Source organism: Hemitrygon akajei, chromosome 13 (assembly GCF_048418815.1).
Source record: "Hemitrygon akajei chromosome 13, sHemAka1.3, whole genome shotgun sequence".
Classification (NCBI taxonomy): Eukaryota; Metazoa; Chordata; class Chondrichthyes; order Myliobatiformes; family Dasyatidae; genus Hemitrygon; species Hemitrygon akajei.
Window position 1 is genome coordinate 75,447,473 of NC_133136.1, and position 21,021 is coordinate 75,468,493.

The 21,021-nt window shown below is 38.1% G+C and overlaps 1 protein-coding gene across 3 annotated transcripts in view; it reads left to right on the forward strand.

Annotated features, from left to right (window-relative positions):
* Window positions 1–21,021, forward strand: part of ccdc149a (coiled-coil domain containing 149a) — an 81,709-nt gene that overhangs the window by 47,496 nt on the left and 13,192 nt on the right. For all 3 annotated transcript variants that reach the window (XM_073064899.1, XM_073064900.1, XM_073064901.1), the window contains exons 6-10: window positions 355–527; window positions 4,707–4,779; window positions 7,744–7,828; window positions 14,040–14,184; window positions 18,744–18,820. In XM_073064899.1, coding sequence (XP_072921000.1) covers window positions 355–527; window positions 4,707–4,779; window positions 7,744–7,828; window positions 14,040–14,184; window positions 18,744–18,820 — 553 coding nt within the window. The remainder of the gene's footprint in view (window positions 1–354; window positions 528–4,706; window positions 4,780–7,743; window positions 7,829–14,039; window positions 14,185–18,743; window positions 18,821–21,021) is intronic.

A 21,021-nucleotide genomic window follows, 5' to 3' on the forward strand; every position in this document is an offset into this window, starting at 1 on the left:
GATCCCAAGAGCTATGAACAAGCAGTGGTAACTGCTGTGCCACAGTACCACCTATATTACTGACAAGTCACTGTGTTTCTAATTAGAAGACCAGGATCCCAATAAAGTTTCCTACTTATGTAGCTGACCGCATGCATTCAAATGCAAACTCACTGTCCTGCAGCTGGACTTCAGCTGAAGGAGATTATTGCTGAATACAGACATGTAAGAAATTATTCAGTTTTAAAAATGGATGCTTTTATTAGAAGAGGTCTGCAATTTAAAGTTTATTTGCACAACTTTTTGCAATTTTTTGGGTAAATGACTTTGTCTTCAAGTAAAGAGTAATTTGCCAATAATTTTATTTTGTTGCAGATTGAACGGTTGGATCACGACTACCAAGCAGCAATGGATGAACTCCAGGATGTCAAGGTTGAGCGCTCATTTTACCAGGAGAAATCTGACCGTCTAAATCAAGAGATTAACCATATTCTTGGAGGACATGAAAACCGTATAATTGATGTTGATGCATTGTGCATGGAGAACAGGTGATTCTGAGCCATTCTCTTTCGTCTCATTCTTTTGGCAGCTAGGAAATGACAACTACTTTATACTATATGTGTGTGGTCATTGTCAGGGAATAGAAATGTATGATATATTATTATAAATGCATGGGAGAACTCGTATTTTCCCTGTACAACAACTCTCTGACTTACTGTTTCCTCTCCTGAGACTGGCTCTTGTTAGCACATGGATGCGTAACATCCACTCACTGTTGGCACTTTGTCTCCTGTTCATTTTTCACCTGTGAGTTTGGGCACAGAGTGCTGGATATGAAACTTAACATGTAAATTACTACGGGCAAGTCTAGTCTTGTCCTCATCAATTTACCATGTAGACATAATTTCCAGTGGATATTGATGCGAACTGTTAAATTAGCTCCTTTCCTTCTTTTTCTCCTTAGGATATTAAGATCTCTGAAACTATCTTTACTGAGAGCTAGTCTGATTAGCACAGACCACTGATTAATCCAGGTCCCTCAATTAAGCCATCTGCACTTAGAGGCATTTTCATTTGGCATCTCCTCTGGAAGAAAATAAAAGGCAGGACATGTAGTCGACAGAAAACCATCAGGGCACACTCTGTGCTGCATTGTGTCCATTCTAAAAAGGAATTAAAAGAGAAACATCCATTGTATAAATACGCAGTGGGAAGCAAAGGAGAGTTATTTCATTTGTGAGAAAGGTGTCGCATATTCCTCACTCATGAAGTATATTCTTTGTTCCACATTTTCACACTGAAGATTATTTTTAATATACTGCAGAAGTAGGCATCAAATCTTTGGTGATGGGGGCGTGCACAGTGAAGCACCTGAAATTTAATTCCATCCTCCTAGTGATTTACATTTATCCCTTGGTGTTCTGATATGGGATCATAAAATTCAAACAAGGTACACTAGCAAGTACTGTAAATGGAAATGGAAATTCCATCAGGGGCAAATTGACATTTGCAGCTGTCTGATATATTCTCTCAGTAGCAATTAATGTTGGAATTTAAATTTACACAACTTTAAATAAAGCTAATTTAACCTGAATGCCTCAATAGGCTAAATATACAATAAGAAAATATGGTGCAGGTTGAGATTGTCCTATTATCTAAATAGCCACGATTAAATTTTCTTCTGGTAATACATCTATATATGTGGTACTGGTTAATTGGCATATTTTCATTACTTGACTCCAGACATTTTAACCAATGTTTATAGACCACTTTAGCACAAAATTTCTAAGTTAAGTGGTGACCCCCTATTCTGTGGAGAGAAAGGCAAATTACTGAGTAGTTAGACTTAAATGTCCTTTGTGCACACCCACAAAGATTAGGGTGTCTAGTGTCCTGAGGGGGAACACAGAATATATTTGAAACTTTCCAAGAACCTCATAGTACCCAATTACTAAAAGAAGATGGCAGTGGCTATTGTCAGTATCTTCCCCTGTTGTCCTAGACCTTATGTTTCATATAAGGATTTGCATTCACACCTAAGATAAAGACCCAGTGTCCTATTTTTAAACTTAATTTTCAAATCCTGATTTTTTTTCTTTCTGTTTAAAAGGTCACATCTCACAATAAGACTCATTTTTCTTTTGACTTCCTTTTGACAGTTTTAGTCCCACTTGAATATTTCAGCCAGTGAGTGATGCTTTGTAGTATAAATGTCATACTTAAATAACAAAAGCGTGAGTTTCCTGAGATGAGTGCAGTTTACACCCATCTGATTTTGAACAGGATTAGTTCCAGTGTGAATCAAACAGTGCTAGTTTCACTTAACTTAGTTTCAGAGATAACTTCCCTATCATAATTATATAGCTTCAGGAAGAATAAGGGGATGGCATTGCTGTTGGATATATAATAGAAAGGGAATCTATAGTCAGAAGATGCTATGCAAGGCACTTTGTAAACTTCCATTGTGGGGCAAATATAAGCCATTGTACACCAAAAAGGAAAGGTTTTAAGACTTTTTAGCTCTTAGTTTCTATCCACAAAACTCCACTGAAGTAACCTATCGACCCACATCTCTCCCTGTTTCCTAATGTGCTTGTAAGTCAGTTTTGTCAGTTTTGAGATCTGTTTTGTTTTGAAAACAGTCTAGTTTGTAGCCTTGTCTTCAAAATAGTCCACAGGTCAATTCATGCAGTAATCATTATCTATGGGTCTGTCTCTGAGTTAGATCTTGCATATAGATCTGTCTTGAGGATAGATCTTTTTCATAGGTCTCTGTCTGTAATAGATCTTATTTAAATGTCTTTCTCTCTCTGAAAAGGAACTTGGCTTCATTTCTGCCTCTGTGATGAAGTTAATCTGTTTGTTAAGGTCATGATGATAAAGCAATTAATACTAAAAACCCCTGCTGATTATGCTGAGTGAAACTTAGTGTATCAGTTCCAATGGTACAAAAACAAGTATGGATGGTATTACTTATTCTGATGAGAGATTGATGAAATCCCAAAAGAAGCAGAACCTCACATGAATGATCTCATGGTGGCTGTCTTCAGGCCTACACTGGTGCTAGAAAGTTTGTGGTCCCTGTAGAATGTTCTCTATTTCTGCATAAATATGACCTAAAATGTGATCAGATCTTCATCCTTAGTCCTAAAACTAGATAAAGAGAACCCAATTAAATAAATAACACAAAAAAAACATTATACTTGTTCATTTACTTATTGAGAAAATGATCCAACACTTATTTGTTGGAGTATGTGAACCTTTGGGGTAATGTCTTCTATGAAAGCTATTTGGAGTCAGATGTTCCAATCAATGAGATGAGATTGGAGGTGTGGGATGTAGAGGCGTCCTGCCCCATATATAAAAAAATATACACAAAGTCAGGTTACTGTCAGAGCCTGCTCTTCTCAAGAAAGATCTGTTTATGTGCACCATGCCTCAATCAAAACAGCTTTAGGAAGACCTTAGAAGAAGAATTGTAGAGAAGCTGGAAAAGGTTACAAAAGTATTTCTAAAAACCTGAGTGTTCATCAGTCCACAGTAAGAGACTCTATAAATGGAGGAAGCACAGTACCTTAGCTACTCTCCCTAGGAGTGGGCATCCTGCAAAGGTCACACCAAGAGCACAGCGTGCAATGCTGAAGGAGGTGAAAAAGAACCCAAGGTTAACACCAAAAGACCTGCATAAATCTCTAGACTTTGCTAAAGTCTCTGTTCATGTGTCCACGATAAGAAAAACACTAAACAAGAATGATGTTCACAGAGAAAACTACTGCTCTCCAAGAGACCCATTGCTGCACTTCTCAAGTTTGCAAAAGACCACCTGGACGTTCTACAACACTTCTGGGACAATGTTCTGTGGACAGATGAGACAAAAGTTGAACTTTCTGGCAGAAATGCACTTTGCTAATTTTGTTGGAAAAAGGGCACTACACACCAACACCAAAACTTCATCCCAACTGTGAGGCACGGTGGACAGAGCATCATGATTTGGGGCTGCTTTGTTGCCTCAGGGCCTGGACAGCTTGCAATCGATGAGGGAACAATGAATTCAAAATTGTATCAAGACATTTTACAGGAGAATGTCAGGATAGCAGTCCATTACCTGAAGCTTAATAGAAATTGGATGATGCAACAAGATAATAATTAGAAAGGCAAGAGTAAATCAACAACAGAATGGTTTAAAAAGAAGAAAATTTGTGTTTTGGAATGGGCGAGTCAATGTCCTGACCTTAATCTGATAGAAATGTTGTGGAAGGACCTGAAGCAAGCAGTTCATGCAAGGAAGCCCACCAACATCCCAAAGTTGAAGCAGTTGTGTAAGGAGGAATGGCCGATGTGGAGGACTAATCAACAATTACTGGAAGTGTTTGGTTGAAGTTATTGCTATAAAAGTTGGGGGGGGGGGGGTGCGCGGTCACACCAGTTCCTGAGAGCAAAGGTTCACATACTTTTTCCAACAAGTACATGTAATAGTTGATTGTTTCTTCGATAAATAAATGAACAAGTATTATGTTTTATGTGATTTATTTAATTGGGTTCTCTTTATCTAGTTTTTGGTCTTACATGAAGATCTGATCGCACTTCAGGTCATATTTATGCAGAAATAGAGAAAATTCTACAGGGTTCACAAACTTTCTAGCACCACTCTACTTTGGAAGCTGGCTTGTCTGCTTTGACATAATGGAGCAAAGAAGCAAAACTATCTTATTTTTTTCTATGTCTAGATATCTGCATGAGCATTTGAAGCAGATCCAGGAAGAAGTCAGCATCCTTAAAAATAACATTTCTAAATACAAGGTATTGTTGTGGAAGACTGACTAATGCATTAAATCTCATGCCAACACATTTGGAATAAGTAATAATGGATAAAATTTGTAATCATTTCAAATTGTATTCTTTATCTGTGTTGTCAGTCTTTTATTATGGAAGTCATTTTGTCCCAAGCTACTGAAGTTTATGGCACTGAATAACCAGCATAATGCCTGACCACATTCATCATTCCCTCTGCAGTCATCCAGATTACAAAATCCTCAGGCTGCCCTGTATAAGTGTGTACTCCCTTGGTGTACATACGTCTAGATTAAGGACAAAATTGGAATAATAAAAAAAATTGATCCTTGATAATGTAGCACATAAATCAAAAAAAGAATTCATCACTTCAATTTCTCTTTACTAGTTCTTGCTGTGAATTTACTTTGATAGATCTCCATGGCTTCATAAAGATGTGCCCAAAGTTGTACTTTGGTAAATTGGCTTTTTTTTAACCTGCTGTCAGATTTTCAAATTTGTGATTGAATCTATGGAAGTTAACTGATGCTTTCTATAAAGTGAGCATTACTGCTTCATTGAACTTTTGCATTCTTGTCTATAGAACCAAAAACCCATGTGCCTATTTTTAGAAATATATTGGGTTTCAAATGCTTGTTTTCACTCTGATAAGGAATTATTGTTTCTTGTCCTGCTTTCATTTTTCTCCCAGCAAAGAAAATGTTGATGCCTTATAAAAACAGAAAAACATGAAATATTCAGTAGGTCTGGCACCAGCTACATGGACAAACAAGAGTTGATGTTTCAGGTCTATAATATTTTGTCAGAGCTTTTCTTATGGAAAAGTCATCAGAGTGAAATGTCAGCCCTGTTTTATTCTTCACAAATGTCCCACTCAGAATTTTCAGCATTTACTGTTTTTAATAAAAAAATTAACTTATTCCTTGCCTGACTTGCTGAATATAATCACCATTTTCTATTTTGGTTTCCAGATTTCTATGAAGTATAGAACATATATCACTGGCCAGGCCATTCAGCCCAGGATGTTGTGCCAGTCTCAATGCCGATTGTACTAAATGTCCTTCTGTGTATCACTCATGTCCCTCTGTTCCCTTTGTAGTCTCCTTCCTATCTCTTAAACTCCACCAAGCTTTCTGTTTCCACTGCTACCCCAGGGACACTATTCCAGGCACCTATCACCCCCTGCATTTAAAATAAAATTGCCTATCACATCACCTTTAAATTTCACCCCCCCCCCCCCATCCCACAAAAGCATGTGCTGTGTTAGACTTCTTTTGCTGGGGAAAAGATTATGACTGTCTACCCTGTCTATGCCTCTCATTTAAAAAATTCTCTAACTGGTGTCCCACAGTCTCCGATGCCATACAGAGAACAACCCACGTTTGTGCAACCTTTCCTTGTGGCTCATACCCGCTAAAACAGGTAGCAATCTGGCAAACCACTTCTGCACCCACTCCACATCCTTCCCATAATGGGGCAATTAGAACTGCACACAATACTCCAAGTGTGGTCTGGCTAATGTTTTGTACAGCTGCAGCATGACTTCTTTAGCATGCCGTACTCCTCTTTACTACTATTCAAATGAACTATGGACCTGGACCCCAGTACCCCTCAGTACCTCAATACTATTAAGGGGTCTGCTATGAACTACTTTCTCCTTTCATTTGACCTCCCAAAGTGAAACACCTCATACTTGCTCAGAATAAACTCCACTTGCCACTTCTCAGTCCATATCTTTTAACTGATCTGTATCTGCTGTATTATATGATAGTCCTTTAGTCTGTCCACAACTCCAAAAATCTTGATGTCATCTACAAATTTGCTAATCCACCCATCTCCATTTTCAGTCAAGCCATGGATAAGCATCACAAACAACAGAGGTCCCAGCTGATCGCAGATCTTTAGCCAGAGTAACAGCCTTCCACCCCTACTGCCTGTCTTCAATGGGCAAACCAGCTCAGAGTCCAAACTCGCAGTTCACCCTGGATCCCATGTGTCTACATCTTTCGAACCAACCTACCATGTGGGACCTCATCAAATGCATTAATAAAGTCCGTTCCTTGCCCTCAAAGCTCCTTTGTCTGTAATTCTATTGTTTTTTGAAATTGTCTTGCCTTTGGTTGTCCAATAATATAAGCAGTGCTGAGGAATCACAGGACAACCCAGTAGCTGTACATAGACAATAGGTGCAGGAGTAAGCCATTCGGCTCTTCGAGCCAGCACCGCCATTCAATGTGATCATGGCTGATCATCCACAATCAGTACCCCGTTCCTGCCTTCTCCCCATATCCCTTGACTCCGCTATCTTTAAGAGCTCTATCTAACTCTTTCTTGAAAGCATCCAAAGAATTGGCCTCCACTGCCTTCTGAGGCAGAGCATTGCATAGATCCACAACTCTCTGGGTGAAAAAGATTTTCCTCAACTTCGTTCTAAATGGCCTACCCCTTATTCTTAAACTGTGGCCTCTGGTTCTGGACTCCCCCAACATCGGGAACATGATTCCTGCCTCTAGCGTGACCAATCCCTTAATAATCTTATATGTTTCTATCAGATCCCCTCTCATCCTTCTGAATTCCAGTGTATACAAGCCCAGTCACTCCAATCTTTCAACATATGACAGTACCGCCATCCCGGGAATTAACCTCATGAACCTACGCTGCACTCCTTCAATAGCAAGAATGTCCTTCCTCAGATTTGGAGACCAAAACTGAACACAATTAGGATACATCATTGAGAATGCTTTTCCTATGTATCTGTACTGAAATCTGTTTTGAAGATTGCTATATCTTTTTATCTCTGAGGGTAATTTCAGTTTATAATGGTAATTAAGAATGAGAATGAACTCTTGATTCATTTACATCTCACCTAAACTCTATTATTCATTTAATGGTGTAATCTGCATGTTAAGATTAGATGAAGCTATTAAAATAAATGATTTCCTCACCCCATTACATCATTTCTCTTTCACATAGAATGCTCTTGAACGTAAAAAGAACACAAAGTCAAATGGAAGAGGCAACAGTAGTGCCCTTACAGGGGTTCTTTCTGCCAAGCAAGGTGAGGCATGTCCAGTGTGTTTGGGATTGCTGGAGAAAATTTGAACCATTACTTACTGTAAAGGAGAGCAGATTAGAAGGATTTAACCTTCAAAGGTGAATCAGAAACCCTCTACGCAGCACACGTTAGCACTCAATTCAAATTCCATCCGATCCTCCTTCGAGAAATTATCCTGGCAGTTGCTTTCTCCTATTTTAAGGATGCAGCAAGGGACTACATGGACCCACCCTCCACACAAAGCCTTTCCCACAGGGCCTTTAGTGAATGGTTCAGTGAGTAGAATTCCTGGTCGCTTTCCCACACAGCTCGTTTAAATCTGGAAAGAAAATAACAAGTATCATTCAGTGGACTTAACTGTTTACATTTAAAATAGATTTTTCTTTTATGTTGCTCCTGGAATAAATATAGCTCAATTTTGTATGCTCTTTCATAAAGTATTGAATAATAATTATATGATGCTCTTGGTGTCATTTGCTGTTAGTTACTCACTGAAATATCTGCTATTATTTGATCCTCGCTTATGAATATTGATTATCTAATTCAGGTAATTGTTACAGCCAAACCTGATTCCATCCACATCCAGATGTTGACAAAATGCAGATGAAAACTGTGCCGTAAGATAGTGATCTGGAGAAACCAACATGCGTCCCCCCCCCCCCCCCCCCAGACCTCTACTAACTAACTCAGAGCTCAGAGGATTAATTATAGAGCCTCCGTTTCAATGAGCCATCAGTGCTGGGAATCAAATTTTGACTTGACAGATTATATTGTTCAGCATTTCACTGGATAAATGTGCAGAACCATTGATAAAGCTTTAACTCCATATGTTTTTCACTCTGCTGGCCATAAATGTCAACATCTTTGAAATGTTGGTGACAGCTCTATTTTTGAGATTAGATCTGAGTTTTCTCAATGAACTTGCATACCCCTATCCTTAGAAACCTGTTTAAAAATTACAATAAGAATGAAGTTGCTGATCTATCCCAATAGCACTTTGACAATAAAATTGCCTTTCAAATCTCCTTAACACCTCACCCCTATCCACTCCCAAATTCCACCCCCTCCCCACCTCAGTGATGCCCTTCCCTGTAATCCCTATGCAGAATTTCTCGAGCTGCAGACAGAATAGTATATCTGCAGCATTATAGCTCCATGGTTCAGAAATTAGCACTGGTTTATTATTGTCTCAGTTACTGAGGTACAGTGAAAAGCTTTTGTTTTTCCAGGCAGATCATGCAATGATTAACTACCTTGAGGCAGTAAAAAGAAAACAGAATGCTGACTATACTGTGATTACGAGGGAAGTGCAGTGCAGGCAGACAAATAAAGCCCATGGAAAAGTCAACTCAAGTCAAGTTCAAGTTTATTGTCATTTCGATCATAAACTGCTGGTACAGTACACAGTAAAAATGAAACAACGTTCCTCCAGGACCCTGGTGCTACATGAAACAACACAAAACTACACTAGACTATGTGAGACAGCACAGGGCTACACTAGATTGGGAGTGGGGGAAGGATCAAGTGTTCTGGAGTTCATCTTTTAGTGTATGAGGTTCGCTTAAGAATCTAATAACAGTGAGATAAAGCTGTCCTTGAGTCTGGTCGTTAGTGTCCTCAGACTTTTATATCTTCTGCCCGATGGGTTTCATGATGGTCTGAGCTGCATTCACAATTCTCTGCAATCTTCAGATGGTATTCTTCCTATGGGGCATCTAAAAAATTGTTAAGAGTCGTCAGGTCACACCCCCTTAAGAGTCAGTAAAAGTATGGTGCTTCATCCTGTACTTCAGTTCTGAGGTTCAGTATTGTTGGGTTTCATGGGCATTCCCTATTGCTATATTGCAAGTTCTTGGAATAATCAACAGAGTCCAACAGATGTAATTTTTCTGAAATCAGCACCTCAGGGGACCTACAGAGATACAAGCAATTTTTTTCCTGCTACAAGGGAGAACTGCTGCTGAGTGAATGGATGCTGTTTTGATGGCAGGGGTGAGGGCAGTACTCTTGAGGGGTCAAGAGGACTGAGATGGGTTACTGAAGAACAGTGCTGCTCTTTGTGTAAATGGGCCAAAACAATCCTCCACAAGAAACCCCCACTTTGCCTGTGGGCTGATGATAAATAGCTGAAGTCTCCTCTCCTTGAGTCTGGAGATCAAGTGATCCCGAACAGCAAACTGTGAAATGGCTCAGAAATCATCAGCAACAGCCAGGAATGATCCTTACTTGAGAAAGCTGAGAGTAGCTGTGGCCCTGACTTTATTGGCCAAGCAGACAAGGCACACTTGAGATTGTATTTGAGGTCATGGGAGGTCTTACTAATCGAGTTTCCCTGATACTGTGCTTTGAAGGGGTCAACATTCAAACAGGGTTGACTCAGAGAGGACATATAATGCAGTTTAATTGTTGGTGCTTTAAATGCATGACATTAGGGAACTCTGGATTAGTAAGACCAGTGAGTTCTCAGAATAAATAAGAACTGTGCTTTTTTGCACCATAAAGTTTGAAAATCTGCTTGCAGAAGGAATTATTCTGTTGCATTACTGTCACTGCCATTTCATTCCAGAAAATGTAGGGGTAGTGTCACAGTCACGTAACAGGTAGTGTAACTATTACAGTGCCAGTGACGATGATTAAATTCTGCTGCTGTTGGTAAAGAGCTTCTATGTTCTCCCCATAACAGTGTGGGTTTCCTCCCACATTCAGACAAAGTACAGGTTAATCGGTTAGTTGACCGCATGGGTGTAACAGCGGCTTGAGCTTGTTGGTCTGGAAGGACGTGTCAATCTGCTGTGTTTCTAAATAAATAATTTTTAAAATGTGCTAGGAGAATTAAACTTAAAAAAAAATAGGGAATCAAATTTCCCAAAAAGGCCAAGACACCTAAAAATGTGGAGAAAATTCATCTATTGAGGGTTAACCTGAGTTTCAATATGGGAATGTAAGTTGTTTTCATTGTTATGAATAAAGATTTCTCTACCTTGCATCTCAAATAATGTAATTTTCCAATTTTCTCCATCCAACTTCTTAAAATAAAGTTGTACTGTATATCTGAGTAATTGGATACAGGTGGGTTAGGAGTTTAATTGGCTTTGGGACTGCTGAATGGCACGGTCTTATCTTGCTAATGACTTGTGTTTCTGTCCTTAATGGTTAGAGGGAATGCTATTATAGTGATAGTAATTGCGTGAAAATTAGATTTTGCGTTGTTTTATGCAAGCAGCTAACAGTAATAAGTTGTTTTTAAGAGATGCGAGTTAAAGTTGTATTGATTGGTCTGTGGATAGTATTTAATGACCAGAAACAACCAAAATAAGTTCTGAAATAAAAAATGCTTTGTGATCTTGCAAAGAAAATTACTTGTGCCTGTATTTAAAATTATTAAGTCAATATCGTGATTCTTCTAAAAGCATGTTGTCTGCCTTTTAAGTCATACCTGAACATAGTATTGAAACATAAATGTTGCCCTGATTGCAATCTGATGGAAAATATACAATATTAGACTGTAAGGCCATCAGATATAGGGCAGAATTACGCCATTTGGCCCATTGAGTCTGCTCTGCCATATCATCGTGGCTGATGCATTATTCCTCAGCCCTGTCTCCTGCTTTCTCTCCATATCCCTTCTTGCCCTGACCAATCAAGAATTTATCAACCTCTGACTTAGACCTACATAAAGACATGACCTCGACAGCTGCCTGTGGTGACGAATTCCAGAAATCCACCACTCTCTGGCTAAAGTAATTCCTTCTCATCTCTGTTCTAAAAGGACACCCCTCTATTCTGAGGCTGTGTCCTGTGGTCCTAGACTCTCCCACTATAGGAAAGGTTCTCTCCACTCTATCAAGACCCTTCAAGATTCAATAGGTTTCAATTAAGTCACCCCTCATTCTTCTGAAATCTAATGAATATAAACCCAGAGCCATCAAATGCTCTTCTTATTACAACCCATTCAAACCTGGAATCATTTTCATGAACCTCCTTCGAACCCTCTCCAGTGTCTGCATGCTGTGGAAGTATTCTCTTCCACTAACCCAAGTTCATTGGAATTATTATCAATTATGCAATGTGTTTTATTTTTGACATAGTTTAAGTTACTGAATAGATTGATCTTTTTGTGAATGCAACGATTTTGAATTAGCAACAAAATTCTCCATGGTGACATTCAGGTCTCTGAATGTCTCTTAACCTGGCATTTGCTCTGCAAGAAGCCTTATTATAATACTATGTTTTTTTATAAAAGACTATTGGAATCCATGCAACTGCTTAATAGTACCAGAAGTCGCCTCAAAATGAGGAAAGAAAATTAGAAATTTTAGTACAAGTGGTTGAAGGGAGACTGTGCATCCCAAGGATCTAAAGCACAGCAATAATTTTGAGATTTTTTTATATTGTTGATTTTTTTCATTCTTCCTTATTGCATGAGAAACGTGCATGTACAGAATATACAACTATGTATGAATCTGATCCAGCCATTCCTCAAATAATGACTTGTCATACAAAGCAAAGTTCTATACAAAAAAACAAGCTCAGGCTCTTACATTAAACTATAGTCTTGATCTGTAGGGAGGACACTTTCACAAATTTCCTCTCTCTACAGTGGCAACACACGTTAGGAACGCAAGAAAAGCAGTCAACAGCCAGTTTTGCTATGCCATAAGATCATGGATGATCTAGTCTAAATGCCTGCGTAGGCTCCCTGTCCCTTCATATCTTTTCACAAGTAGATATTTACTGATCTTGGATTTTAACATCTTGAGTTGGAATCTATTTCTTTTGTGGGAGACATTTCACACTTCAGCCATCTTGTCTGTATTAACCTATTACTAAATTTCTTCTTGTAGGAGGAAAGATCTAATTTGAAAATTTAGTCCATTTGGCCTTTACCCCCTCACCAATACAAAATAAATCTTTTAACTGACCACCACATTGTAGTGCTCTGCATACGAAGACCCCTGAATAGCTCTAGATCTTCGATTTTCCCAGTTTTCCACTATTTAAATAAGACTTGGATTTATCCTTAGTGTGGATTCTTTTAAGTAAAGGTTAAAGTTACCCAGTATTGATTTATACTTTTATCTAACATGAAATCATTCCCCTCAAAAATCTGCTACCTTCAGAAGAAGGAACATAGTCAGAACATGTAGATCTAGAGTTGAAAACAGTTTGAAAGAAAACAGTATTTCTTCTTTCCACAAAAATCTGGGCATAAATTGGAAATTAAAAAAAAACGAGTCCAGATTCTAATGACGTGAGTTTGCTATCCACCATCTATTTGCTATCCATCTATTCTGGATGGCAAGACTGCATTAAAAATGTGAGCTATTTGATGGAAATTAAAGTTGATGTAGCATGCAGCCTCTTAAAGGCAGATTTGGAAAATTAATTTTTTTAACAAAAAGAATTACAACTCGTGTAACATTTTGATGAGTGACCTGATGCTAATTTATGCCAAGGGGAATTTGTCCCAGTTGCCAAAAGATATTTGTGATGTTCGATGTTGAAGTGTAGCAGGATGGTTATCCTCGAATAAGTCTGTGGTGCAGCAACGTCACTGAAATACATTATAAATGTGATGCAGTGAAATTTGCAGGGTTACTTATCTCGTGTTGCTCGTGGGAAGTTGTACTCAAAGAGAATATGGTTCAGAAAAATAATATTGTTATTAGGCATATCTGCAACCCATGACCCTTTTGAGCACAACTCTTCACCAAGAATATTTGATCGGTGAATTTATTTTAACAGTTGAAGCATCTACCATGTCAGAATCAGGTTTATTATCACCAGCATGTGTTGTGAAATTTGTTAACTTAGTAGCAGCAGTACAGTATGTGGTAATATAGAAAGAGGAAAAAAAAGTAAATCAATTGCAGTAAGTGTGTGTGTGTGTGTATATATATTAATATATATATATTTCTATTGAATAGTTAGATTAAAATAGTGCAAAACAAATAATATATATTAAAAAAGTGAGGTAGTGTTCGTGGGTTCAATGTCCATTTGAGAATCGTATGGCAGAGAGGAAGAAGCTGATCCTGTTCACCAGGAAGTTCACCTGAAATGTTACCATGTGTGCAAGATGGAAAAATCTGATTTTAAATTTACTGAGCTTATTAAGATTGGCAGGAAGAATTTCAGTCCCAAAATAGCTTTTTTTTAAAATCTGTATGTATCCTCAATATAATTGACAGTATTTTATCCATTTTGGTTTCAGTTCAAGAGCTTTTGTCAGAAGATCATGGTTGCAGTCTGCCAGCTACTCCACAGTCCATCTCAGATCTGAAATCATTGGCGACTGCTTTACTTGAGACAATTCACGACAAGAACATGGTCCTTCAACATCAACGCCAGACTAACAGGCACGTGTTTAATTCTGCTCGATAACTAGGGTTCTTTTGTGCTGCAGTTTTAAATCTGTTGATTCCATGACAGCAAAGATAACTAAATTATTACGGGTTGTTACATTTTTCCTGGAAACAAGCAGATTGAATTAAGGAATAATTGCTATGATAGCTGATGTAATACTTTGTCACGACTGAACTGAAAACCAATTACAAAGTGGTTGTCTTTTTATAGAATAAAGGTCCTTGATCAAGTAGAACAGCCTTTCCCTGATTTTTCTAAATGAAAGTTGTCTTGGAAATAGAAACAGTTTTGGCATGGATAGTAACTTCATCTCCCTTGGAAATACATTACCTGACACTAGTAATTTATTTTAATATTTGCAAATAGGTCATGACAATCTTAATGAAGGTTTTAAAACAATACAGTGGATTCCAGTTAATTGGGACACATCTTGACCAGTACACTTTGGTCCAAATAAGCAGCTGCCCCAATTAGCCAAAGTTTCATGGAAATAGTTAGAAAGGTATAAAAATGACAAATTACTGTGTATCTGAGTAATTATGTATTTAAATGAAATACAGAACAAATTAGAGCACTGCCAATACTACTATAGTACTGCAAAACTGTGTATTAGTTCCTAATAGTTTTCGATGGAGTGTATGCTTTTCATTTCATTGACTGTAAGTGAACAAAATCAGCACAGAGTGCAGAATTAAGACTGCCTTCATAGAATACTTTCAATGATTGCATCCTCTAAATCTTCATCTTCATTATAACAATTAAAGATGATTGTCAATGTCCTAAAATTCTTCATAGTTCTGAACTTGTTGAAGTGGCATTGACAATCTCTTGACCATCTCATTGACAAGTATCATTATACAAGTTTCAGTAGATATCGTTATACAAGTGCTTTGTCCATTTTTCAAAAGCAAATCTCCAAGTGGCCTCAGACTGGGAATGGATTGCTCATTAAATTATTTTTTTCACATAAATTCCATACGTGCAAGGTTTGGTAGTAATTTGTGAATTCTGTAAGGATTATCTGAACTACCATAATGCAGGAGTATACTGTACCGTTGCCCACATTAATCTGCTACCTTGACTTCTGATAGATTGAACAGAAAATATAGGATTCCCATGAAGTCTTCCAGCTCTTAGATGGTGGAATTTCTTTTACTATGAACCACTTCTTTGTTGGTTCAAAGCACTTTTTTGCATTTTTTAAAATACGCTTCAATATATTAGGAGTGTGATGCAATATAAAATTGCGTCTTCTAATATGTACAACTGGAGTTGATACTGAAAGAGTACATTGTGCTGTCAGTCTCAGCTTGAAAGTCTTCGTTTCTACTGCTAAGGCAGAGAATTATACCTCAGAAATAGGTTGAACAGATTTATAGGAGCTCCTTAGTCTAAACATTCTTTACAAGTCCAGTTTGATCTAATAAACACAGAGATCCATTTATGTCACAATTTCATTAAAGAACAAAAATTAAGACCAATAAGTCATGAATGTTTTAACGTTTCTTGCCGTTACACAAGATACAATCAAATGTGTGCACATACATGCATGCTCGTGCACGTGTAAATACGCACAAAATGACTTAATCTTGAAAAAAGTGAATGGAAATTGCATTTGATGCATATTGCCACAATATTTTAGCCTATTTAATGTTAAACAAGGAAGATTCCTGTTTATTCCATAGAACCTAACTACTAATATTACAGAAGTAAATGATGGTATATGTAATAATTGCTGTTACTAGTCCAAAACAAGATGGCTGTCCTTTAATAAGTCAACATGTATTAAAATCTGTTGTTAATTATTCTTTGTGTTCCACATATTTCCTTTTAGTACATGGGAGCAGAATTAGGCCATCGACCCATCGTCTGTTCTGCTATTAGATCATGGCTGATTTATTTTCTCTCTCAATTCTATTCTCCTCCCTTCTCCCCGTAATGTTTGACACCCTTACTAATCAAGAACATATCAGCTTCTGCTTTAAATCTACCTAATGACTTGGCCTCCACTGTAGTCTGTGGCAATGTATTCCACAGATCTGCCAAACTCTGGCTAAAGAAATTTCTGCTAATCTCTGTTCTAAAGGAACATCCTTATATTCTGAGACAATACCCTCTGGTCCTAGATTCTGCAGCTGTTGAAACCATTCTCTCCATGTCCACTCTATACCGGCCTTTGAATATTTGGTAGGCTTTAATGAGATCCTCCCTCCCCCCTCCCCCATTATTCCAAAATGCAATGAGTACAGGCCCAGAGCCAATTAAAATGCTCCTCATATGTTAACCCTTTCATTCCGGGATCATTGTTGTAATCCTCCTCTGGACCCTCTCCAGTGCCAGCACATCCTTCCCAAAATTGTTCATGTGTGCCTGGTGGCTTCCAGGGTGAAAACTAACACAAAATACTTCTTCAGATGGTCCACCATTTCTTTGTTCTCCATTACTACCTCTCCAGTGTTGTTCTCCAGTGGTCCAATGTGCACTCTTCCCTCTCCTTTACTTTTTATATACCTGGAAATACTTCTGGTATCCTCTTATATGACTGATTAGCTTATCTTCATGTTTCATCTTTTCTCCTCTTATTGTGTTTTCAGTTGCCTTCTGTTGATTTTTAACTTCCTCTAGCTTCCATTATTGTTGCTATATTGTAAGCCCTTTCTTTTGCTTTTATCGTGTCTTTGACATCCCTTGTCAGCCATGGTTGCCTCATCCTCCCTTTAGAATACTTACTCTTCTTCAGAATGAATCTATCCTGTCCCTTCCAAATTGCTCTCAGAAACTGCAACCATTGCTGTTCTGCCATCATCCCTGCTAGTGTTCCCTTCCAATTAATTTCCCTCTCTCATGCCTCTTTTGTTCCCTTTACTTCATTATAATGCTGAAGCATCTGATTTTAGCTTCTCCCTCTCAAACTGCAAGATGAATTCTATCATACTATGATCACAGCCTCCAAAGTGTTCTTTTACCTTAAGCTCCCAAATCAAATCTAGTTCATTATAGAGAGCACCCTCATATCAGATATTATTGTCTGGTTTGATGCAGCAGCATCTCACAATATACAAAAACTACCGTTGATTGTCAGGTCTTCAGAAAAGTTCATTGGCTGCAGTCTACCATACTGCAGGACTTGTATGTGTCCAGGACAAAGAAATGGACAGAAAATATCTTTTCAGACACTACTCGCCCTGCAAACTACCCTTTCAAAAGCTCTCTTCTGGAAAGTGCTATAGCGCTACTAAAACAAAAACTTCACACCATCTAAAAAGTTTCTTTCCCCCAGCAGTAAATCTGAACAACCATTCTAGTTAATCCCTCCCTGTACTGCTCTCTTACCCCATCACTGCACTTCTCTGTAAGCACTTAAAGCCATTTACTATAATGCTGTTTACATTGTCAATACATGCCGGTATTAATGAACATTTTATTCCATATCTGTACCTTAACCTCTAACTTTATGTTTGAAATAGTTCTTTATAATTATTGAATGTTGTTTTTGCTAAATGTCACATTAACACACCACAGCAAATTTCTAATACATATAAATAAATATGGTGAATAAAGTTAATTATTGATCCTTGCAACAGAACATTGTGTCTGTTTCCCTGACTATGCTGTCCCCAATTATAGCCACATTTCTCTTCTCTTACCTCGCCCCCCCCCCCCCCAAAAGGCTTGCTGAACTATGGTACCACGGATTGGTTACTTGTCCTAACTACAACCCCAACACACATCCACAGAGGGAGCAAGAATTTCAGATCTATTGGACAAGCTCAAGGGCTGAGGCTCTTCCAGCACCACCTCGTGGATACCCCTACCTGTCTCACTCGCAGTCACACTCTCTTCTCCCTGACCACAGACCACATACTTGAGGACAGCTCTGTTTGCGGTCCAGAGCTGGTACAATTGCCTTGCTGCTGACAACAAAACTCATAGCATGATTTATGATGAATTATTAATGATTGTTATGGCCATGAACCAACTCAGTTAAATTATTGTCTGCTTTGGTAGTGTTTTGAACTTATTTGTTGCGGCATATAAGATGATCGTCTGCGAGAAAGGTATGATGAATGCACTCATTATAGTCTGAATATATCATATAAAGAATGAATAGCCTTTTAATAAACAACAACACACACAAAATGCTGGTGGAACACAGCAGGCCAGGCAGCATCTATAGGGAGAAGCACTGTCGACGTTTCGGGCCGAGAGTCTTCACCAGCTGTGTTCCACCAGCATTTTGTGTGTGTTGTTGTTTGAATTTCCAGCATCTGCAGATTTCCTCGTGTTAGCCTTTTAATAATAAGGGTTTAATGCTATTACACCATGGTTTGTTTTCTTGTGGTAAGTTAAATGTATAAATTTATTCTCATGTATGGGATTTGGATGCGAATTTGGACTTGAGATTCAGAATCAGCCATGATCTTATTTGAATGATACAACAGGCTCAAGGTATCGTAAGAGAAATTACAACTTTTATTTTGTGCACACTTTTGTTCTTGTTTTGAAGGCAGTTTTGTTCTCTGAAAGTCTAAAATTATTCTCATCTCTAAAGGATTCTAGGCAATCGTGTGGCTGAGCTTGAGAAAAAGCTAAGAACCCTGGAAGTTTCTGGTTTGTGGAGTCTTCCGGGTAAGTACCAGCCAGTGGAACCTTTCCTTCTCTAATGTTCATTTTTGCAATCTTTTTCATTTATGTTCATGTTTATAAGTCTTTCTCCAAACAGTTTAGAGGGGAAATTATGTAAAAATATTATGAGCCACTAAAAGTAATTTAGATCCTGGTATGCTTGAGAATCTGACGTAATAGACCCGCTTTCTCAACCGTGTTGTTGAAACTGACGTTGGAAAAATTGCTGTTCCATGTATTTTTTTCTGCTTATGACCTTTAAAAGTATTTCTGGACTTCTGCCAATCGTTGATGTTTGTGCTTTAGGAAGTGTGTGCATTATACATGTTTGATTATGCACTGTCATCTGCCAACATTATTTTCAAGATCAGTGAATCTCTAGTACTTAGTAAAGTTAATGATGCTTTACATTGCACAATAAGGTGTTATTTTGTATGGAGTTAAGTGCATTGTCTCACACATTTGCAGAGTACATATTTGAAGTTTTATTTGGGCAAATCAGGTACAAACTTGCAACATGAAAAACACACATTTGAATATCTAACATTTCCTTTTAAAATTCTGTTCTCAGCTATCTTACTAGAACCATGAATAAATTTATTTTCAGAATGCTAACATTCTTGCTAGAGTAAAGTCACAGCACACCCACTGAATGATCTGATCAAACATATACTCGCATTCCAACTTATGCTGCTGGGCCAGGAAACTGTTACCCAGGTTTTCTACATTTTTGATATGGACTTGGACTTTAGACTTTTTTTTTCAGTTTTATAGTTTTTTATATTCTGAGTTTTTTGCCCAATCTTTTTCGTTTCTTTGTGTGTGGGGGGAAGGGGATTCAGAGGGGAGGTTGATGTGCCTGTTCCATTTTTGTTTTTGTGCGGGGAGGAGGGTTTTGGGGTTGATGATTGTGCTGCCATTCTTTTCTTTCGTAGTTTCATTGCTATCTGGAGAAGAAGAATTTCAGAGTTCTATACTTTGATAATAAAATGAACCTTTGAACGTTTAGTAGCTGGATTCTGGTGTTAGATGCCCAATGCATTGTAATTAGGAGTTTTTCTGGAATCTAGCTCCTGGCTGCTTGGAAGGACACCGAGTTGTAAAATGGTGTGAGTCACTGAAAAATAGCCAACTATCTGCTATCAATGCCCTGAGAGAGAATTTTTAAAAATCTGTTTCTGTGAACTTCCTATAAATCACACCATTCACCAAATCAGCATCTTCTTTGGTTTAGTTCAGTATTACTTTAGTTCATCACTGGGCTAAAAGTTGATAGAACACAGGAGTTAAAGCTGAAGTTAGAATTTGCAGGGTAGTTGGAAGGGATGGTGAATGAGGAGGCTCTTGGCTGTCATTTGCTATTAATGATGAAATGGACCCTGATCAGTGAATTTTTTTCCACCCTATGGGTACTCATGGATTTATATTTTCTGATGGGCAGGGCTGATGGGTCTTTGTCCAAAACCAGAATGGTTTGGAGATTGAAGGAGTCTTCCTTCTTGTGTTACTGAAACTGTTTGTCATAGCTAGGGGAGGAAACACATTGCCTATCTGCAAAAGAGCAACTGATCTCCCTTCAGCTTGCCAATAGTGTTCATTTGCTAATCTACAATGGAGAATAGTCTGAACCCAAGCAGGGTATAGGTGTGTGGAGAGCCAGATGTGGGGCTATGGGTATTGGGTTGTCAAAAATAGGAAGAACAGAGGCATGAAGATACAGAAAAGGATAATTGGGGAATATGGATAATGGAGTGCAAGGAGAGGACAAGGGGTTGGCAGTGGTTTGGAGAAGGGCAAAACTGGGGATTTGAGTGGGGCCAAAATTATAGCAAGAATTTTGCTTCAGGTCAGTACACTATTATGTAGAGATGGGAAACGTCACAAAATCAGAATGTTCCAAGGCTTTAGTCCTGTGTGATATTAATGAGAGCTGGGTCAACAGGATGGAGAGTATCATCCTTTAGTCTGAGATTATTTGCAAGATGGGTAAAATAATTCCAGTGTGACCTGAATCAACTGAAATTATGTCTAAATAGCATACATTATTGTATCCAGTAAAATAGCATCATTAAGTGGCAACTCTTTGCATGCAACTCTGATGGGAATCATCAAATATTCCTGTTTAGAACTGTAACAGCAGAAGTCCACAGTCACAGCAATGTGTACTTCTGTAAGCAGCATCGATTTAAAACATTTTAAAAAAA